Here is a 13,754-nt window from a genome sequence, read left to right as displayed (position 1 = left end):
GCTTTTAGCTGCATAATCAAAATGTAACCTGGCTCCTATTTCCTCCAATAAATTTGTCCAACGTAATATTAGGGAACTAGGAAGTTTTTCCTTTGTTACCTTTGAGGTGGTAATCTTCTCTACTTCCAGTGCATAATCGAGCAGAGGAGTGGCAGGGAAGTGCTGCCTGACGTAATCTTTGAGGATCTGCACTCGCATGTCTGGGTTGTTTATCTAGAAATGAACCCAACGTTACAGAGGAACACTCACACACTGCTGGGATGTGTTTGTTCATACTTGTATTACAGGTCGGTAGAACTGGACATATCCCAGAGGCAATTCAGGAACCTGACCCACGTGTACAATTCCATGTGGTACCAACTGTGCTAATGTCATGGGGCTAGCTTTTGAAGTCCTCTCTATCTCAATTGGGACACAAAACAACCTTGGTAGGTTCTCACTTTTAAGTTACAAAGAAGAAACTAAGCCCTGAGATGTTCAGGGAGCTGGCCAGGTCCTACAGTGTTGAGCAGCAGAGGTCTGAAAGTTAACCACTCTCCAACTCAGAGTCTTAGGTTCCAGCTTCCAGCCACGCCCCCACCAGCTCTGTGCCTACTCAAGCTGTGACAGAGTTCAACACTAAACAAACACGTGTTGAGTGTGGGGGGCAAAGTATTCCCAAAATTTTAGGAAAACTATAGACCTGCCGTGAATGAAATTAACCACCTGTCAGTGGGGGAGGAAGATGATCTAGGGACACACCAAATCCCAATACCGAAGCAACTTCCGCCCCCAGCAAAGAGATAGCTGGGTCAGTACATCCTCTAGAAACTGAGGAGCTCAAAGAGTGAGTGAGTGAGTCAGTGTGGAGTGCAGGTCTAGCATTATCTTAGAAAGGCCCTGTGCTGTAGATGGGAAAGGTGTTACATGGTCAGGAGCTGGGGCTGGCTGAGTAAAGTTCAGCAAGTCCTAGATGGAATGTCCCTCAGAGTCACCCACCTTCCTTCCCTGCTTGGTTCTGAGCTGGTCCTTGCTCATCAAGCAACCTCTGGGTATCTCACCTCAGATGGCCAAGTGTTTGGCTGCCTAGAAGGTGGTGTCCTGAATCACACGCATGACCTTCATATTAATACTCCCCACCTAGGCCACTGGAGTGACCAAATACATGAGGTTTTTGGAGCTACAGAGCCAAGGAGCCCAGGGCAAAGGGATCTACTAAGGAGCTGTCCCCATATGGCCCTGAGCAGCTGCCAGTGACCTCATCTCTTGCTCTTCGATTTTTTTTTTTTTTTTTGAGACGGAGTCTCGCTCTGTCACCCAGGCTGGAGTGCAGTGGCCGGATCTCAGCTCACTGCAAGCTCCACCTCCCGGGTTGACGCCATTCTCCTGCCTCAGCCTCCCGAGTAGCTGGGACTACAGGCGCCCGCCACCTCGCCTGGCTATCTTTTTGTATTTTTTAGTAGAGACGGGGTTTCACCGTGTTAGCCAGGATGGTCTTGATCTCCTGACCTCATGATCCGCCCATCTCGGCCTCCCAAAGTGCTGGGATTACAGGCTTGAGCCACCATGCCCGGCCAATAGCTGCCTTGTATTTGGCATCTGTCAACACATCCAAAGCTTTGTATGTTGGGAGTTGAAAGCTTAGGTATTCTCCCAAATAAATTAATGTCCCCTATCACCACCCACCCAGCAGATCCATCCCACTTTGTTGTTGTTGTTGTTTGAGATAGAATTTCGCTCTTGTTGCCCAGACTGGAGTGCAATGGCATGATCTCGGCTCACCACAACCTCCACTTCCCAGGTTCAAGCGATTCTCCTACCTCAGCCTCCTAAGTAGCTGGGATTACAGGCATGCACCACCATGCCCGGCTAATTTTTTTGTATTTTTGGTAGAGAAGGGGTTTCTCCATGTTGGTCAGGCTGGTCTCCAACTCCCAACCTCAGGTGATCCACTCTCCTTGGCCTCCCAAAGTGCTGGGATTACAGGCATGAGCTACTGCACCCGGCCTCTATCCTACTTTTTTAGGAGAGTAACAACTCACCGACTTCACTCGGTGACCAATGCCCATGATCAGTTTCCCTTCCTTCTTCATCTTGTTCACAAACTCCATGGGGATAATGCCACTGTCAAAGGCTTTACTGAACATCTTGGCTGCTGCATCCAAGGCACCCCCAAACCGATCCCCCTGCAGGAGAAACAAGTGCATGTTGCCTTGAGCTTTAAGAGTTTCCTTCAGCTGGGCAAACCAACCCAGTGTGTTCTGAATGGGCCTGAACACTGGGTTTTACACTCAGGGGCTCCTTCTAGGGCCCTGCTGTGGCAAAGCAGCATGAGGCCAAGGCCCAGTGTCCCCACTGTTCACCTCCCAGGATGACAGTACTTACGATGGTGAGCAGCCCCGAGGTGAGGCTGGAGACCAGGTCTTTCCCAGCTCGCGCACAAATGATGGTGTTGTGGGCTCCAGAGACAGCTGGCCCATGATCAGCTGTTACCATCAGACACATCTCAATGAACTGGCAAGAGTACTTAGGCAACCTGGAAGCCGGGGGAATGAAAGCCAGGAGATGGTCCACAAGACCACGCTCGTACTTTCTCCCATCTCTCTAAACAAGTCATTCAAATCCAAGATGGGTAACTGCCAATCCAAGTCTAATACTACCACACAACTCTCAGGCAAAACCTCCTGATTCTTTTCTTTAGACAGAGTCTCATTCTGTCGCCCAGGCTGGAGTGCAGTAGTACAATCTTGGCTCACTGCAACCTCCACCTCCTAGGTTCAAGCAATTTGCCTGCCTCAACCTCCCAAGAAGCTGGGACTACAGGTACGCACCACCATGCCAGTCTAATTTTAGTATTTTTAGTAGAGATGAGATTTTGCTATGTTGGCCAGGCTGGTCTTGAACTCCTGGCCTCAAGTGATCTGCCCACCTTGGCCTCCCAAAGTGCTGGGATTACATACAGGCATGAGCCACTGTGCCCGGCCCCAAATACTGTTTGTAAAATAGTTTGAAACCAGAGTTGTTTTTTTTTTTTTTTTTTTTTTTGAGACGGAGTCTCACTCTGTCCCCCAGGCTGGAGTGCAGTGGCGGGATCTCAGCTCACTGCAAGCTCCGCCTCCCAGGTTTACGCCATTCTCCTGCCTCAGCCTCCCGTGTAGCTGGGACTACAGGCGCCCGCCACCTCGCCCAGCTAGTTTTTTGTATTTTTTAGTAGAGACGGGGTTTCACCATGTTAGCCAGGATAGTCTCGATCTCCTGACCTCATGATCCACCCGTCTCGGCCTCCCAAAGTGCTGGGATTACAGGCTTGAGCCACCGCGCCCGGCCTCTTTTCTTTTTTTTTGAGATGGAGTATTTTTGCTCTTGTTGCCCAGGCTGGAGTGCAATGGTGCGATCTTGGTTCACTGCAACCTCCACCTCCTAGGTTCAAGTGATTCTCCTGCCTCAGTCTCCTTGAGTAGCTGGGATTACAGGCATGCACCACCATGCCCAGCTAATTTTTTTTTTTTTTTTTGAGACGGAGTCTCGCTGTGTCTCCCAGACTGGAGTGCAGTGGCGCGGTCTCAGCTCACTGCAAGCTCCACCTCCCGGGTTCACGCCATTCTCCTGCCTCAGCCTCCCGAGTAGCTAGGACTACAGGTGCCCACCACCATGCCCGGCTAATTTTTTGTATTTTTAGTAGAGACAGGGTTTCACCATGTTGGCCAGGCTGGTCTTGAACTCCTGACCTCAGGTGATCCACCCACCTCGGCCTCCCAAAGTATTGGGATGACAGGCGTGAGCCACCACGCCTGGCCCATAAGGTACTCTCTATCTGTTCAGCAGTGTCATGAGGCCCACACTCCTTAGGCCACCACATTTTCCAGTTCTCTCCTGCCTAACCTCTATCTTGCTGTCAAGAGTTCTGCATTTGGCCGGGTGCAGTGGCTCATAGCTTAAGTGTCCTTCCTCTGCCCTTTCAATTGACCCGTGGCCCCAAAGATTGACCTTGGACACACTCCCCAGGCCTGTCCACTCCCACTCCTTTGTCGGGGGAAAATCATTAACTCCGAGCTGCAGGGCCCTGTCATCTTCTGCCCTCCATGCTCACCTTTTCTGGAACCAGAGGAGGCCAAGGACCCCGCCAATGCCCATCTCTTCCTTGAAGACCTCAGTGATGGGCATGCCCGCGTAGATGAGCTCCTGTCCTCGCTCATCACAGATGCTGGTCATGAATGAGGCAGGTTTGCGGATCAAACCAAGCTCCTGGGCAGAGATGGGGCAGAGGGAAGCAGGGCCCTGGTGACCACCGCAGATTCTTCCAGGACTGCCCCGCTGTGTGTACTCTCAGAACCAAAGTGCCCCAGGAATGTCTTAAACTCTGGCAGCAAAGCAACAACTCTCAGACGAAGTTTTCCCAAGAAAGAAGTGCAAAAGCCCTTTCATTAAATCATTTTGGGCATAGAAAACAGGAGGACCCATGGTACCACTTGGCATCAGCACTGTCAGCACTCTCTATCCTTCTCTGAGCATTTGCTGGGCTAGAAAATAACCTAAGCAGTTTATATCCATTGCTTCATTTCTGGGGGGGGACCAGGGTCTCTCTGTTGCCCAGGCTGGAGTACACTGGTGCGATCATAGCTCACTTCAGCCTCAAACTCCTAGCTAGGCTCAAACGATCCTCCCGCCTCTGCCTCCCAGTAGCTGGGGCAACAAGGCATGCACTGCCACACCTGGCTAATTTAAATTTTTTTTTTTTTAGAGACAGGGTCTTGCTATGTTGTCCAGGCTGGTCTTAAACTCTTGGGCTCAAGCAATTCTCCCACCTCGGCCTCCCCAAGTCCTGGGATTATAGGTGTGAGACCCAGTCCATTGCTTCATTTTTTTTTTTTTTTTGAGACGGAGTCTTGCTGTGTCGCCCGGGCTGGAGTGTAATGGTGCTATCTCAGCTCACTGCAACCTCTGCCTCCCAGGTTCAAGCAATTCTCCTGCCTCAGCCTCCCGAGTAGCTGGGATTACAGAAGTCTGCCACTGCGCCTGGCTAATTTTTGTATTTTTTTCAGTAGAGATGGGGTTTCACCATGTTGGCCAGGCTGGTCTCGAATTCTTGACCTCAGGTGATCCGCCCACCCCAGCCTCCCAAAGTGGTGGGATTACAGGCATGAGCCACTGCACCCAGCACTTTTTTTTTTTAAAATTAGAGACAGGGTCTTACTCTGTAACCCAGGATGGAGTGCAGTGGCACAGTCATGGCTAACTTCAGCCTTCAACTCTGGTCTCAAGCAATCCTCTCACCTTGGCCTCCAAAAGTGTCAACTTGACTGGATTGAGGGATACAAAGTATTGATCCTGGGTGTGTCTGTGTAGGTGTTGCCAAAAGACATTAACATTTGAGTCAGTGGGCTGGGGAAGGCAGATCCACCCTTAATGTGGTAAGCACAATCTAATCAGCTTCCAGAGAATATAAAGCAGCCAGAAAAACATGAAGAAGAGAGATGGGCTTAGCCTCCCAGCCTACATCGTTCTCCTGTGCTGGATGCTTCCTGCCCTCGAACATTGGACTCCAAGTTCTTCAGTTTGGGGACTCGGACTGGCTCTCCTTGCTCCTCAGCTTACAGACAGCCTATTGTGGTACCTTGTGATCATGTAAGTTAATACCTAATAAACTCTCCTTTATATATATATCCTATTAGTTCTGTCCCTCTATGAGATCCCCAACTAATACAGAAGGCCTGGTTTCCAAGAGTCATAAACTCTACTTTATATATATATATCCTATTAGTTCTGTCCCTTTAAGAGATCCCCGACTAATACAGAAGGCCTGGTTTTCAAGCGTTCGAGGCAAATCAATGTGAAACCCACCACCATAGACCCACAGATCTCTCTTGTTCACCCTGTTAGGGACATTCAAGGCACCTACCCTGGCCCAGGAGTAGTCCATGGGCACGGTTGGGGGCGGCACCTCCTGGGCAGGTACAATGACTCCGTTGGCCACAAGATCTTCGTACACAGACCTGGGAGGCAGGAGAAAAAACACATCCACGTGGATTTTTTTATTTTGGGCTTCTGTAAGACATCCCAAGAATGCTCTGTCTAACCCAAACACTGTAGGTTTCTTAGTTTACTCTCACCTGCTGAATTCTGAGAACCAAATGAAAACAAGTTCTAGCCAAGACCGCACCTGCCCCTCTGCTCCCTACTACCTCACGTCCCAGTCTCTGGATGGCAAGGAAGGACAGAGCTGGGAGTCCAGACAGGTTTAAGAGGTAGAAATGGGTAGAGATCAGAGGGTATCTAATAACTCTCTACTGATCATAGGTAACACTCTCTAAACATTTTCATGCGGAGCGCTCATCTGTGGCTGCCGCCTCCCAACCAAATAGGTAGGCTCAGAAACTCAACACGTTTTTTTTTTTTTTGAGACGGAGTCTCGCTCTGTCGCCCAGGCTGGAGTGCAGTGGCCGGATCTCAGCTCACTGCAAGCTCCGCCTCCCAGGTTTACGCCATTCTCCTGCCTCAGCCTCCCAAGTAGCTGGGACTACAGGCGCCTGCCACCTCGCCCAGCTAGTTTTTTGTATTTTTTAGTAGAGACGGGGTTTCAGCGTGTTAGCCAGGATGGTCTCGATCTCCTGACCTTGTGATCCGCCCGTCTCGGCCTCCCAAAGTGCTGGGCTTACAGGCTTGAGCCACCGCGCCCGGCCAGAAACTCAACACGTTTTAACACCAGCCTAGACCTACTGCTTCCACAAACTAAATAAAACAAAAGGAAAGCCAAAGAGAAACAGAATTTTGAACCATCCATACAGCTGCGCTAGACACCAAGAGGGACCAGGAATATGGGATGTCCCTGTGTGGGAGAGGCTGTTGTCTCAGGAGGGATTTGGAAAGGAGGGGGAGGCCGGCATCCTCCCCAAGGTCCACTTACTGGATGATCTCTCCAAGCTCATCAAAGCTTCGGGGCACAAACACTCCTGCTTCCTTCAAAGCCTGGTTCTTGGCTACTGCAGTTTCAGAAGCCTGGTTGGCACAAGCTCCAGCATGGCCAAACTGGACCTGGAAAGCAAAGGAAAGTAGCTTTACTGCTAAGCCCCCAAGAGTGAACAAAGAATTCCCAGGGAAATGCCAGCACTGCTCATAGGCTGGCACTGTGCTAAACACTTTACATGAATCACTTCATTTAATGCCAGCAATGGTGAGGCTGGCACTGTGCTAAACACTTTACATGAATCACTTCATTTAAGCCTCAAGCAAGGTCACTGAATAGGTACAACAGATGATTTCCATTTTACAGACGAGGAAACTGAAGTACAGAGAAGTTCAGAAGCTTTCTCAGGGTCACACAGCTAATATGCATGGAAGTCAGGATACAAAGACTGGCAGCCCAACCCCAGAATCATTTTCCTTTTTTTTTTTTTTTTACCCTTACCTTCTTTTTGTTTTGTTTTAAGATGAAGTCTTGCCCTTGTCACCCAGGCTGGAGTGCAATGGCGTGATTTCAGCTCACTGCAACCTTTGCCTCCTGGGTTCCAGCGATTCTCCTGCCTCAGCCACCCATGTAGCTAGGATTACAGGCGCCTGCCACCACGCCCAGCTAATTTTTGTAGTTTTAGTAGAGATGGGGTTTCAGCGTGTTGGCCAGGCTGGTCTCGAACTCCTAACCTCAGGTGATCCACCAGCCTCGGCCTCCCAAAGTGCTGGGATTACAGGTGTGAGCCACCACGCCTGCCCCTCCCACCCTTTTTTTTAAGTGACAGGGTCTCACTCTGTCATACAGGCAGAAGTAAAGTGATGCAGTCACGGTTCACTGGCACCTTGGCCTCCTTGGGCTCAGGTAATCCTCCCACCTCAACCTTCTCAATAGCTGGGACTACAGAGATGTGCCTGGGAGGCTGAGGTTGCAGTGAGCCAAGATTATGCCACTGCACTCCAGCCAGGGTGACAAGAGCAAGACTCCATCTCAAAAAAAAAAAAAAAAAAGAAGCACTAAGTAAGTGGTGACTGCGTCTTTGTTTTTTCTTTTCTCTTTTTTTTTTTTCGAGACAGGGTCTCACTCTAGTTACCCAGGCTGGAATGCAGTGACGCTATCTTGGCTCACTGCAGCTTCAACCTCCCGGGCTCAGGTGATTCTCCACCTACTCCCATGTAGCTGGAACTACAGGCGTATGCCATCACAGGCGTAGGCCTGGCTACAAGTTTTTTGTATTTTTAGTAGAGACGGGGTTTCGCCATGTTGTCCAGGCTGGTCTCCAACTCCTGGACTCAAGCAATCCACCCACCTCAGCCTCCCAAGCTGCTGGGATTACAGGTGTGAGCCAGCGCGCCCAGCGTTGACTGTGCCTTTAACCAAGCGATGGAGGAAATTAACACACAAGACATCTGATGCAAAGCCTTGTCTTAGGATGGGGTGCAGAGGGTAATCATAGTACTATCTAACCTGTTTACATAACACTATGTTCAGGCACTTTTCTAAGAGTTTTACTCATTCAATCTCAGTAGCTATGATCGTTTCCTATAAAAAAGGAAATGGGAGCACAGATGGGTAAAGTGATTTATCCCAGGTCACACAGGTAGTATGTGGTAGCACTTGAACCTAGGCAACCTGGCCTCAGCCTGTGCTCTTCACCATGCAAACAGAACAAAAAGGTGAAAAGGTTAGGAACTGCTGCTCTGTAAGCAAAGGTTGAAAGACACCTTAAAGCGTGGGTTCCCAATGCGTTCTTTGTAGGATTTAATCTGTATCCACAGATGGGTGGGAAGGAGAAGAGATTCTATATTCAGAAACCCTGGGTTTAAGGAAGTTAAGTTTCTTTAACTCTGGATTTCTCAAAACTAAAACCAAAATTTCTAAAAGGGAGATGAATTATTTAAAAAACAAAACTAAAGGGCCAGGCGTGGTGGCTCATGCCTGTAATCCCAGCACTATGGGAGGCCGAGACGGGTGGATCACGAGGTCAGGAGATCGAGACCATCCTGGCTAACACGGTGAAACCCCATCTCTACTAAAAGAATACAAAAAAATTAACTGAGTGTGGTGGTGGGCGCCTGTAGTCCCAACTACTCCGGAGGCTGAGACAGCAGAATGGCATGAACCCGGGAGGCGGAGCTTGCAGTGAGCCAGATTGCACCACTGCACTACAACCTGGGTGACAGAGCAAGACTCCGTCTCAAAAAAAAAAAAAAAAAAACAAAACCAAAAAAAAAACTAAAATAATTCAAGGACCCATCCCACCCATGGGGCGATGAGTGCCGGCCAGATACTGAAATGTGAGGTGCTCACCCTCTTAGAAGTGTCCTGACCATGGTGGGGATGCGGAGGTGGGTTGGAAAGGTGGAGGGGCTGGTAATGCGAAGCAAGCCAGAGAAACAATGGGGAGGCTGATTGATTTTTGGTTGTTGGGTGAGTATGGAGTTGGGAGAGAGCACTCAAGAAGAAAGAGAATCGGCTGGGTGAGGTAACTCACGGCTGTAATCCCAGCACTTCGGGAGGCCGAGGCAGGTGGATCACCTGAAGTCAGGAGTTCAAGACCAGCCTGGCCAACATGGTGAAACCCTGTCTCTACCAAAAATACAAAAGTTAGCCGGGCATGGTGGCATGCACCTGTAATCTCAGCTACTTGGGAGGCTGAAGCAAGGGAATCACTTGAACCAGGGAGGCAGAGGTTGCGGTGAGCCGAGATTGTACCACTGCACTCTAGCCTGGGTGACAGAGTGAGACTCTGTCTCAAAAAATAAATAAATAAATAAATAAAGGAGAATCAGGGACAGCTTCATGGAATAAGTGGACTGACAAGGCATGGAAAGGAACAGTTTCTAAGACCTATGCACGCCAGACCTTTACAATTACTTTCTCATTTAAGTCATACAACAACCTTGCAGCATCCTCATTTTACAGCTCAGGAAACAGTTACCAAGAGGCTAAATGACTTGCCCAGGTCTACCAATATCTGATTTTAAAGATCTGATCTTGGCTCACTGCATCCTCCGCCTCCCGGGTTCAAGCCATTCTCCTGCCTCAGCCTCCTGAGTAGCTGGCATTAAATGCACCAGCCACCACGTCTGGCTACACAGATCTGCCAAGGTCTGATTTTTTTTATTTATTTATTTATTTATTTATTTATTTATTTATTTTTTGAGGCGGAGTCTCGCTCTGTCGCCCGGACTGGAGTGCAGTGGCCGGATCTCAGCTCACTGCAAGCTCCGCCTCCCGGGTTTACGCCATTCTCCTGCCTCAGCCTCCCGAGTAGCTGGGACTACAGGCGCCCGCCACTTCGCCCGGCTAGTTTTTGTATTTTTAGTAGAGATGGGGTTTCACCGTGTTAGCCAGGATAGTCTCGATCTCCTGACCTCGTGATCCGCCCGTCTCGGCCTCCCAAAGTGCTGGGATTACAGGCTTGAGCCACCGCGCCCGGCCCAAGGTCTGATTTTAAAGCCTGTGCAAGCAGAGCTCACCCTGGAGGGATGGGCAGGATGATTCTGGACCTCTCCTTCCCTTTTACTTACTTGGGAAAAAAAAATAAAAATAAAACCCCCACCCCCCCACACACAGTTTGTACAAAATGGATATTATAAGCATTTACTGAACTCTGCCCCTTCTTACAGGTAATGTATCTTAAACTTTTTCTGTATCAACATATCAAGTTCCACCTCCTTCTTTGCATGCCTGCCCCGTTTTCCATTAGTTTGTGGATATGCCATGCTGACAGTACCCTCCTGGTAAGCATGTAAGTTGTTTCCAGGCCAGGCACGGTGGCTCACGCCTGTAATCCCAGCACTTTGGGAGGACACGGCAGGCGGATCACAAGGTCAGGAGTTCGAGACCAACCTGACCAACATGGTAAAACCCCATCTCTACTGAAAATACAAAAATTAGCTGGGTATGGTGGCATGCGCCTGTAATCCCAGCTACTCAGGAGGCTGAGGCAGGAGAATCACTTGAACCCAGGAGGCAGAGGTTGCAGTGAGCCGAGATCACACCATTGCACTCCAGCCTGGGTGACAGAGTGAGACTCTGTCTCAAAAAAAAAAAAAAAAAAAGTTGTTTCCAGTTTTTGCCGTTATGATACTGCAGAGTATGATTGTACACATACTTTGAAACACTCTGCATGTATACCCATGGAGTAAATCTGCAAAAGTGGAATTACTCACTCAAAGGAGACACGCACTTGACAAGTGGACAAATACTGCACTCTGAGGTGGGCAGGAATCTGAAGGGGAAAAACATGCATTCTAGGAAGAGTGACAATAGCTTACCGGTAGGAAAACTTTAGGGTTAAGGATTCTCATGATTGCAGGAAGCCTTGAAGGCTTTACCTTCTTATATACACAGCAATAAGAGAAGGCCCTACACTCACAGGGTGCTTGCTAACTATTGATAAACTTATTGGGTGATGAGTGGTTGTTTCCTTTTTGAGATGGAGTTTTGCTCTTGTAGCCCAGGATGGAGTACAATGGCGCGATCTCAGCTCACTGCAACTTCCAACTCCCGGGTTCAAGTGATGATCTTGCCTCAGCCTCCTGAGTAGCTGGGATTACAGGCATGTGCCACCATGCCTGACTTGTTCTGTATTTTTAGTAGAGATGTGGTTTCTCCATGTTGGTCAGGCTGGTCTCGAACTCCCAACCTCAGGTGATCCTCCCACCTCGGCTTCCCAAAGTGCTGGGATTACAGGCATGAGCCACCATGCCCGGCTTTTCCTTCAATTTCATCATCATCATCACGTGGGCCACCTTCAACGTGGTAGAGGGTTCTCTAAGCCAAAGCACAGGGGCTGAAGTCTGGTGGATGATCCCCCAGCAGAAGACAGATCGCTCAGAAGCTTAGCAGACAGCAGAAGCCTAAGGAGTGTTTATTTATTTTTTTTTTTTTTGAGGCGGAGTCTCGCTCTGTTGCCTGGACTGGAGTGCAGTGGCCGGATCTCAGCTCACTGCAAGCTCCATCTCCCAGGTTTACGCCATTCTCCTGCCTCAGCCTCCCGAGTAGCTGGGACTACAGGCGCCGCCACCTCGCCCGGCTAGTTTTGTATTTTTAGTAGAGGCGGGGTTTCACCGTGTTAGCCAGGATGGTCTCGATCTCCTGACCTCGTGATCCGCCCGTCTCGGCCTCCCAAAGTGCTGGGATTACAGGCTTGAGCCACCGCGCCTGGCCCTAAGGAGTGTTTATACTCAACAGTATCAGGTGCCGCCAGGCACTTTCACATACATTTTATCATTTTAACACATGAAGAACAAACCTTTCCTTCTACCACCTCTCCCCACACAAAACATCTCACCAAGCCCCACCCAGCTGAGCTCAGGCTGTGTCCTTCTCCCTCCTCAGCCTCCTTTCCATCAGCAAAGCCCTTCTCATCCCCTAAACTACAGTTCAAACATCGCCTTCTCAGGGAGGCCATCTCAACTTCTCCAGACAGCTGGTTGCTACCTACGCCAAGCAGAGACTCAGAGCCTGATTCTGGCTTTAATCTGCTTATAAACTGGTCTCCTCCAACTGGATGAGAGCAGGGCCCTGGCTGGACTTTTGCAGTAACCAAGCAAGTAACAAACGTTTCTTGAAGGAACTAGCTGCTTAATAAGATGACTACATGGTTCACCTCAAATGCCCCCTTGCAATCCCCACTCCCAGCCCGAGAGTGACCCGCCTCAGCCATACCTCAGAGGAGAACATGGTGGCACAGGTCCCAATGCACCAGCAGACGACGGGCTTGGTGAGGCGGCCCTCCTTGATGCCCCGGCAAATCTTATATTCCTCAGTGCCCCCAATCTGCCAAGGAATGGGGAATGAGAAAAAGCTGTTAGTGGAGCCCATCCTGACGTAAAAACTGGATAGAAAATGGAGGGACACAGGCTTTGGCCAAATAAAAGGAGTTTAGTTTCAGCCCGGATACAAGGAGGATTTCTAAAGGAACAAATAGCAGGTCTCCTAGAGGAATCTCTGGGACTCCCCCTTCCTGATCTAGAGATATAACATGATTTAGGATTAGACCTGCCTTCAGAGGTGCAAACAAGGGATGGAGTTATGGGACTCCCACATTTTTCAGTATTTAGAAAAATTTTTTTAACTGTTCTATCCAAAAGTCATCAAATTTTTTAAAAAGCGTTTTTTTTTTTTTTTTTTTTTTCCCCCCAGAGTCTTGCTCTGTCTCCCAGGCTGGAGGGCAGTGGCGTGATCTCTGTTCACTGCAACTTCTACCTCCTGGGTTCAAGTGATTCTCCCACCTCAGCCTCCCGAGTGGCTGGGATTACAAGTGCCTGGTTAATTTTTATATTTTTAGTAAAGATGGGTTTTCACCACGTAGGCCAGGATGGTCTAGAATTCCTCATCACGTGACCCACCTGTCTCACCCTCCCAAAGTGCTGGAAGGATTACAGGTGTGAGCCACCATACCTGGGCAAAAAAATGCACTTTTTACTCCAGCTTTTCACTGCCCACCAGGTAGAGACCACGGCCAGCCAGAGCGGAGCTTCTCTCTTACTGGCGCTAAAGTCTGGGACACTGGGAGGTAAGAACTCCTTTCTCTGAAACATAAATGGCAGTACTAATAGTGACAACCTCGAGGCCCCAATATCTAGAGGGTGGGATTACCAGGGACTGTCCCTTTAAGTTACATGTAACCAAAATGTTTAAATTTTTTGAAAACTGAGATCATGCATTACAGTTTTAAAATCATATATATATATATTTTTTGAAGTAACTCACCTCTCCAAGAACAACAATCATTTTGACTCCTGGAGTGTCCTGATAGCGTAACACATGATCCATGAATGTGGAGCCTGGATACCTGTTGAGAGCAGGGAGTATC

General features: G+C 49.1%; 1 protein-coding gene across 4 annotated transcripts in view; it reads right to left on the bottom strand.

Annotated features, from left to right (window-relative positions):
• ACLY (ATP citrate lyase) overlaps positions 1-13,754 on the bottom strand; it is a 54,023-nt gene that overhangs the window by 2,467 nt on the left and 37,802 nt on the right. For all 4 annotated transcript variants that reach the window (XM_033183015.1, XM_033183013.1, XM_033183014.1 and 1 more), the window contains 8 exons: positions 13,652-13,733; positions 12,605-12,715; positions 6,884-7,011; positions 5,879-5,972; positions 4,070-4,224; positions 2,365-2,515; positions 2,022-2,165; positions 100-213 (listed from right to left, as the gene is read on the bottom strand). In XM_033183015.1, the coding sequence (XP_033038906.1) occupies positions 100-213; positions 2,022-2,165; positions 2,365-2,515; positions 4,070-4,224; positions 5,879-5,972; positions 6,884-7,011; positions 12,605-12,715; positions 13,652-13,733 (979 nt within the window). The remainder of the gene's footprint in view (positions 1-99; positions 214-2,021; positions 2,166-2,364; positions 2,516-4,069; positions 4,225-5,878; positions 5,973-6,883; positions 7,012-12,604; positions 12,716-13,651; positions 13,734-13,754) is intronic.

Source organism: Trachypithecus francoisi, unplaced genomic scaffold (assembly GCF_009764315.1).
Source record: "Trachypithecus francoisi isolate TF-2019V2 unplaced genomic scaffold, Tfra_2.0 Lachesis_group20, whole genome shotgun sequence".
NCBI lineage: Eukaryota > Metazoa > Chordata > Mammalia > Primates > Cercopithecidae > Trachypithecus > Trachypithecus francoisi.
Note: the sequence above shows the minus strand (reverse complement) of the source record. Positions and strands in the feature narration are given on the sequence as shown.